Consider the following 9,180-nt stretch of genomic DNA (forward strand, 5'->3'; position numbering starts at 1 on the left):
GTACAAGCTCTAGGCGTGCAATTATACTCCACTGAAAACGAGGAAAAAAGTTCTGTTGTCGAGCGATGGAACAGAACGATGAAAGAGAGAATGTTTAAATATTTTTCAGCCAACAATACCAATAAATACATTGACGTTTTGGATGAAATGGTTGATAACTACAACCACACAAAACACTCTTCCATTAAAATAACTCCAGTGGAAGCCAGGGATAAAAAGAATAAATATAGGGTTTGGATGAACCTGAATGGAAAGACACAAACAGAAAGAGCAGAACCAAAATTTTCAATGGGAGACAAAGTGAGGATCGTAAAAAAGAAGTCCCATTTTGAAAAGGGGTATACACCGAGATGGACTGAAGAGGTTTTTACCGTGTTAAATGTTCAGCATACGAATCCACCCACGTATAAAATCGCTGATGCTAACGGTGAAGAAATTAAAGGTACATTTTATGAACAGGAGATGCAAAAGTCAACTCAAGACATATTCAGAATTGAAAAAGTCATTCGAAAGCAAAAGAACAGATCTTTATTCAAATGGAAAGGATACCCAGATTCATTCAACTCGTGGGTGGATAATAAAGAATTGATACGTTTGCAAAAATAGTCGCGTCGTTTTGTATGGCAAGAAAAAAAATTTTTGATTTTGAGTTAAATAAAAATCTTGTATATAGAAAAGAAATGAATGCGGCAATGAATAAGATGATTATAAAAATAAATGTGCTTGAAGCTGATATGTATGAAAGCATGAAACATATTGACTTGAATAGGTTCATGTCTAAGTACCAATTGATGTTGAATAAATTGCGTTGTAGTATGCATGAAGCAGTGAATTTAGATAATAGGAATGATATCCTTGAAAAGATGTTTTATTTTGAAAGTGAATTGGTTGATGATTTTTTAGAAGTGGAAGATTATTTTCGATAGGATAGTAGAAATATGAAATTGGAAACATACATGAATAACTTGCATAGACACTGTGATAAAATTGGTGAAATAATTCAAATGATGTTTAATCCTTAGTCAAAGGGTTAGGATAATAAAGAAGTGAAAAAAATTTTTATTTTGAGTTAAATAAAAATCTTGTATATAGAAAAGAAATGAATTTTATTACAATTGAAAATTTTGATGAGAGCAAATTATCAGTTGGAGAAATTTACGCAGCAACAAAACCAGTAGTCTATCAAAAAGTGCCAGTAAAATATTCTTATCCAAGTGGAGATGGTCCTCTTGTATTACGAACACCTATATTATTTTCGTATGGTGTGTGTGAAAATAAAGATCCGACAACACAAAAATTGACTGGATATTCCATGTCCTTTGTTTGCTTTGATGCTAAAAAGGGTAAAACTGAAGAAGAAGCAAAGTTTATTAGCACAATGGAAAAGATTACTTTGTTTATTAGAGGTGAAGTAGATAAATTGTCATCCAAACTTAAAAAAGGAGGAAGAAGAAAGCAAATTAATTCAGACGAATTGAGTATTTTAAAATATAAAGCTGACCATGCTGATGCAGCGCCAGTGTTTTATGCTAAAATGTATATAACTAAAGGATCTAAAAATGAAGACGAAATACTCATTACTTCTACATTTCATAGAAAGAAAGCAGCTCTTGATATAAAAAATGGAGTCAAAGGAGAACGTAATAATAAAAATTTGGTCAACTCTTCTGGACATGATTTTCTAAATCAACGATGTTATGCTATTGGAGGACTTAGAATTGAGGGGGTGTATATTGGTCCTTCTATTACGTCTATTCAAGTCAAACTGGTAGAAGCAGTCATCGTAAAAAATGTATCTTTACCTAATAGCATCATGATGTGTGAAGACTTGGATTTGGGAGAAATGGATTCTGACGAGGAAGTGTAAAAAGCACAAAAAACTGAAAATAAAACGACTTAAAACATTTTATTTTCATATTAAAAAATGCATGCCCCACACAAGTTGTTTAAAAACAGCGCCTCAGTAGAGATTCACAATTTTAATTTCCAACTGAGTCATTTAGAGGATAGAATCAAAGAGTTGGAACGAAAAAATATGAAAAACATTATTGTAACAAAGAAAAAGTTGGATTATCCCACCTATTTCAACACCTACAGACAGCACGAGATTTTTGCTCAACAAGACATTAAATTTCCTCCTGTATCTCACAAGCAGATATCGTTGTCTGTAGGTTTACAATTAGACAAAGGAATTGCTGTCATCACTTTGATGGATAAAATAAGCAACCAATTGAATTATTTCAAAAACGATGCTATTTTTTCCGAGTCTGTGGATGACATAGTTATGACCATACACAATTATAACAACCAGGAAGTCATCGTTAAAAAAGGTGAAAAGCTTTGTAAAATAAACTACATCGATTCGAATTAAAAAAAATGTGTCTTTGTTAAAAAGATGGAGATAATCAAAAACACTGAAAAAATTTATCCAGTTCTTCCAACGGCACCATCAGATGGAGGACATATTTACCGGCTTCAAAAAATAAGTGAGATCCAAAAAGAAATAGAGGATGAAAAAGTGAAACGAATGGCTTTGAGTAAAAAATACCATCGAGCGGCAAAAATAATTCGTTTCACCGACGACGGATTACAAACGGTATGCATTGGTTTAGGGGTTACAGGGATTGCACTTTTATCAACCGTTGTTGCCACTCCAGTTTCGATTGCGTGTGAAGGGATTGCTGTTGTATTGGGAGCTTTATCCATTTTCGGAAATCATCAGAACAAAAAAATGATGCTAAAGGCTGAAAAGCACGAAAAATTGAAAGTTCTTTCCGAGTCAAAATTGAATACGATTAGTGACCACATTTCAAAATCTCTCATGGATGGATTTGTAAGTGATTCCGAGTACGAACTCATTCTCAGCGAGCTTCAAAAATTCAAAGCCATGACTGAAGAAATCCGAACCAAGACAAAAAGCGTCATTGACGAATTGACAAAAGAGTCGTTGATCCAAAAAGGAAGAGAAGACGCGATAAAAGCATTCAACAACTTGTTTAAAAAATCATCATGATTTTCCATGAATCCAAAGAATCCGAAAAGAAATCGTAAACGCAATCGAGTTTTTGTTTTAAGTTTTTTTTCTCCGTATTCTAAAAATGTCTTTTTTTAGAATACAAGATCCTGAAAAGCGAGATGAGATTTTGAGAGAATATAAAGCTAATAGAGAAAAGCTTTACAATGAGAGTCTCAACACCAACATTTCAGATGCAAATTATCAGACTGATTTGAGCAAGTTTTTTAAGCCTCTGATTGAGAGCAATGAAAATATAAAAAACGAACTAAAAAGCATTGCATACAGAGAGGTTGAAAACACTCCACTGGCTTTGACTTATCCAGAAAATGAGACGTCTTTTGAAAGTCCAAAAAGTGATAAAACTTTTGGAAAAATGAATGTTGGAAATATTGCTTTGGAATATTTATCCAAATATGCAGCCAAAAAATTTTATGCAGACAGAGTGTTTGGAATTCACGCAAAAGAACGCGGTAAAATGTTTATTGGAGACAAAGAAATTTTTATCGACAATAACGACGTTATTATTGATGGAGAAAAGTACGAGGGGACGACAGGTCTTTGGGAGTTGATCACAAGATCCAAGCCTGATACAACAAAGGTGTCAGACGAGGACATGAAAAATTATGAAAAAATACTCGTTGAAACGCATGCAATGGAGAAGGAAGGGAGACCAACCGTGCCAAAATCTTCGAGAAGTGAAAAGTGGGGAACGATTGTTTCAAAAATTTGGGAAAAAAATTACACAAAAACGAGTGGAAGAAAAGGTCGAGGAGTGATCATTCTTCCGAGTGATCCGAATGTGCTTATGCAAAGGCTTAACTTGAGCATTGCCGCAGGACATGCTGGAAATATAGCATCGAGAAACGAAGCCGTTGCCATTTGTGACGAACTTTTGAGACAGGGGGAAATAAACAAAGAAGAATACAGAGCGATTCAAAAATACATCGAGTCGTGAAAACGGATCTAAAAAAATATTTTCTCATTTTAAAAAAATGCTCATTGTGAACAACAGAAGATATTTTAAAAAGAACGTCGTTGGAGGTGGAGGAATCATGGACGCGATTAAAAAATTTTTGAGGAGAATGTCAGCCACAAATGCTTCACGATCGTCTCTTCATTTATTGAGAAAAGCAGCAGCAAGCGAAATTGGAAGAGAAGCAATCACAGCCGCCAAATCAGCTGGAAAAGAATTAGCCTCTTCAGCTATATCCACTGCTAAAGACGTTGCCATCGACAAAGGAAAAAAAGCGCTTGAAAAAGTTTACGCCAAGACAGGAACAGTGAATCCAAACCAATTACTCACCACGATTGTAAACGAAGCGGCAAAGACTGATCCGTATATTAATCCAATGGAAGAGCTGCATAAAAAAATGTTTGGTTCTTCCATTCAAGTGAAAAAGAAAATGACGAAAAAGAATGCGACAAGAATCCAAGATCTCGTTAAAATGGGGAGCGGGCTTTTGATTGCTTGATTTTTTTAACAAATCAAAAATGACATAAATTTTTTTTTCTCATTTTAAAAAATGATAAACACCGATAGATTAAGAGTTGATGAAATGCCAGAGTATGACACTGGAATTGAAAAAGTTGATTTTTTCGAGTACCACCCAACAATCCTCGATTTAAATTCTTCAGGACAGATCGTTTTCGAAATTGATTGTCAATCTGTGCAAACAGTTCCGTCTGAGGCTTACATCCTCGTTGAAGGGGTTCTCAAAAAAGCGAATGGAACTGCATACACAGCAACAGACAACATTGCTCTGATAAACAACGCCATCATGTATTTGTTCAACGATGTCACCTATGATTTAGGAGGAGAACAAGTGGAAAGGGTCATGTATCCAGGTCAAGGAACAACCATGCTTGGATTGTTGAAATACCCTTTTGGTTTTCAGCTTGCAGATGGTTTGAAGCAAATGTGGTATAAAGACAATTCAAACACCACCGGAAATCCAGGGTTTGTTGTAAGGCGAGACCACTTGTTTGCAGACACGACATCCATTGGCGCATTTTCGTTCAAGATACCATTAAAACACATTTTTGGTTTTTGCGAAACTTACGACAAAGTCGTTTATGGATTCAGACACACCATTACCTTTACAAAAAAAGAATACGACGACGCCATTTACAGAGCCGAGACTGTTGCCGCAGGAATGATCGACCTTAAAAAATTCAGACTTTTTATGCCTAGAATAGAGTTGGATGTTTCGAAGAAAGCCGAATTCTTGAAATTAATGGCGAGTAAAATTTCCATCCCAGTAGCTTATAAGTCAAACAAAGTCGAAAGACAAGCCATTCCTGCTGGTCTCACAGAATTCACTTGGACCCTGGGAAGAATCACAGACAAAAGCGTTCCGAGATATGTCGTGCTTGGACTTCAGACAAACAAGAATTCCAGTCAAATTGTAAATCCAGCCATTTTCAACCATTGTGATGTCAGCAATTTTTTCGTAACCGTCAATGGAATAAAATATCCATATTACAATTACGATTTGAATTTTGGAGAAAAGAAAATTACCATGGCTCATTCTGACGCGTTCTCTTTTGACGATAAATATTACGGTACAAACGAACTTGTTTGTCAATCTGGTTTGTCTCTGCTTGAATATAAAAATTTGTTTCCGTTGTTTTTTGTAGACATTAGCAAGCAAAAAGAAAGAGTTGTTTCTGAAACGGCAGAATTGGTGGTTAACCTCAAATTTCGAACAGCGGTACCAGAAAACACCGTTATTTTTGCAGTGATCATTTCAGACAAATTGCTCAAATTCGAATCCAACGGAACCAACATGGTCGCTATTTATTAGGTTTGAAAGACCGTCATGAGATTCTTAACAAAAATGATTTAAAAAAATATTTTTCTTTTTAAAAATAAAACATGAGATATACAAAAAATTATCTGAAAAATTTGCTTATGGAAAATGGAATCACATTAACCTCAAACAAATTGTTGCCTTTGATGATGATTGCGATTGATAATAATCTAATAAGTAAAGATTTGCTTTTGAAAGGTGTAAAAGAACACAGGTCAGTGGGTCGACCAAAAAAAGAAATAAAAATGAAAAATGAGAAAACGGAAAAAAAACCGATCGATCCAAAATACGAGAGACTTGCTTCAATTCGAAATAAACCTGTGTCTGTGAAAACAACCAATATGGAAACCGGGGAAGTGACTGAATACAAATCCCTTTACAATGCAATGAAAAAGACAGGACATGGATGGAGATATTTAGAACGTCGAAATGGAAAAGTGGAAGATGGAATAAAGATTGAAATTTTAAATTCGGGAAAGCTAGAAAGAAAAAGTTCGTGAGAAATGTAAAAAAATTTTTTCAATTCTTTTTCAGAGAATTGAAAAGAAATAAAAAATATTAGAAAAATGATTTTGGGTTAAATAAATTTCTTGCTATAATAAAAATGGAAAACAAAACGTTGAAAGAATTGCGAGAAATCGCTAAAGAGCAAAAAATAAGAGGGTATTCTAAAATGAGAAAGGGGGAACTTATAATGGTTTTGCAGCCTCCTAGAGTTGTCTCTGCTCCTGCTTCTTTTCGTAGGCGAACGACTGAGGCAAGACCTTTGCCTGTTAATGCTACCGTGGTGAGGTTTGTTAGACCACCTGTAAAAGTTTCAATAAAGCCGACAAAAGTAAGGTTTGTTCCTTCTGCGGTGATAAAACCTCCTATTGCTCCGAAACCAGCAATCATTCCACCAAGACCTGTGGTAAAGCCTCCTATTGCTCCGAAACCAATTCATTTGCAAAAACACATCCTTGATGAGCCTGTTTCAAATTTAACACCTGCCATAACACCAAAACCAGTCATTCCACCGAGACCTTCATTTTTTTCAAGTCTGACGACAGCTGCAAATAGTGTAGCGTCGTATGTTAAAACTAAGTTTAATGATGTTAAAGATTGGATAGAACCCTACGTTCCTGAAGTAGTCAAGGAGAAGGTAAGCGAATCAGCGGAACAAATCGATAAAAAGATACAGTCTATCAAATCACTTGTATTAAAAACAGTGTATAAACAGCCCGTGCCAAAGCCTTATAAAATAAAATTCAAGTTGACTGAACACGCGTTGGGTAGTACTGTTAGGTTATATTCTTACGAGCCTTCTTCTCAATATCAAGACATTGCATCCTTTTTTAATTTGGTAAGAGAGTCTGCCATTCAAACCATGGAAGGAGAAAGGAATACAAAAGTAAGAATTATTCTAACGTGTAAAATGAAATCTGTAAGCATGATGACTGGTGAAGAAGTGACTCGGGAAGCAAGCTTTTCATCCAGCTCGGAAATTATTCGAGCAGCTACAGATGTAAGAGAGTTAATGAGCGAAATGGAAGAAAAAGTCTTGGAAAGTAGTGTCAAATACAATGCTTTAGGTTCTAATAGCATCATATCTAAGATTTTAAGAATGGATATAAACTTTATCGATTACACACCTCTCAGCGGTGGATCCTACATTGAGCTGACTGACGATCTAAAAGACAAAAAGGCAATCATCAACATCCCGGTCGTTTTTCATAACTTGTCTGGATACGACACTCATTTGTTCATCAAGAAATTAGGTGGAAAAATCACTTGTATACCCAACAATGAAGAAAAATATATCAGCTTCTCGAAAAAAATCAAAGTGGGAGAGTACATTGGAAAAGATGGAAAACCAAAAAGCAAAAAAATTGAATTGAGGTTCATCGACAGCTTTAAATTCCTTTCTTCCAGATTGGATACTTTGTCTAAAAATTTAAAGCCAGAGCAGTTTAAAAGCCTTGCATTACATTTTGAAGGTGAAAAATTTAATTTGCTTTGTAAAAAAGGCGTGTACCCTTACGATTGGGTGGACGGATTCGATAAATTTCAAGAAACGCAATTACCGCCAAAAGAAGCGTTTTTCTCAAAACTTAGACACGAGGGAATAAGCGACGAAGAATACGCGCATGCGCAAAAGGTTTGGAATACGTTTCAATGCAAAACGTTCAGAGATTATCACGATTTGTACAACGTGTCGGATGTGTTGATACTGGCAGATGTCTTTGAAACTTTTAGAGACACTTGCATGAAACATTACGGTCTTGATCCTGCTTGGTATTACACCTCCCCTGGTTTGGCTTGGGATGCTATGCTAAAGAAAACTGAAGTTGTAATAGAGCTTATAACCGATATTGATATGCTCAACATGATTCGAAAAGGAATACGCGGCGGAATATGCATGATCTCCAATCGATATGGAACTGCTAACAACAAATACATGAGTGATGATTATAAACCTTCAGAACCTTCGAAATTTCTTCAGTATTTAGACGCCAATAATCTTTATGGATATGCTATGAGCAAACCCCTTCCAGTTAGAGGATTTAGATGGATGACTGAGGATGAACTTTTAAATTGGAAATCCATGCCTTGCATTCTCGAAGTCGATTTAGATTATCCTGAAAATCTTCACGATTTACACAATGATTACCCTTTAGCTCCTGAAAGAATGCTCGTTGGAAAAGTGGAAAAGTTAGTTCCCAATTTAAACAACAAAGAAAAATATGTCATTCACCATGAAAACCTAAAACTCTATGAACGAATGGGGTTGATCACTACTAAAATTCATCGAGGTATCACCTTTGAAGAAGAACCTTTCATGAAAAAGTACATTGATCTCAACACAGATAAAAGAAAAGAAGCTACAAACGAATCTGATAAAGAATTTTTTAAACTCATGAACAACTCTGTCTTTGGGAAAACCATGGAGAATATTCTAAAACGCGTTGATGTTAGACTCATTACCACGAGAAAAGAAGCTATAAAATTATCTAAAAAAATTAAATATAAACGAAACACCATTTTTGATGAAAACTTAATCGCGGTTCACATGGAAAAGACATTTGTTTTTTACGACAAACCTGTTTTCTTGGGAATGAGCATCCTAGACATCAGCAAAACCCTCATGTATGAACATCACTACGACTACATGAAACCTAAATACGGGGATAAGCTGAAATTACTCATGACTGATACTGACTCGCTCTTTTATGAAATAGAAACGGAAGACTTTTACAAAGACATTGCTAATGACGTTGAAAGCAAGTTTGACACGAGCGACTTTCCTAAAGATCATCCTGCCATTCAAAACTTTGCATTTGGCGTTGGGTTTAAAAATAAAAAGGTTATCGGTAA

General features: G+C 35.3%; 1 protein-coding gene across 1 annotated transcript; it reads left to right on the plus strand.

Annotated features, from left to right (window-relative positions):
- Nucleotides 1–2,527: 2,527 nt before the first annotated feature.
- Nucleotides 2,528–3,971, plus strand: LOC149893828 (uncharacterized). Its single transcript, XM_090075929.1, has 2 exons — nucleotides 2,528–2,686; nucleotides 3,246–3,971. The coding sequence occupies exons 1-2, from the start codon at nucleotides 2,528–2,530 to the stop codon at nucleotides 3,969–3,971; spliced, it is 885 nt and encodes a 294-aa protein (XP_089932055.1).
- The last annotated feature ends 5,209 nt before the right edge of the window (nucleotides 3,972–9,180 follow it).

Source organism: Hydra viridissima, unplaced genomic scaffold (assembly GCF_058129835.1).
Source record: "Hydra viridissima isolate aposymbiotic clone 2 unplaced genomic scaffold, HvirCarnegie_v1 scaffold_1, whole genome shotgun sequence".
Classification (NCBI taxonomy): domain Eukaryota; kingdom Metazoa; phylum Cnidaria; class Hydrozoa; order Anthoathecata; family Hydridae; genus Hydra; species Hydra viridissima.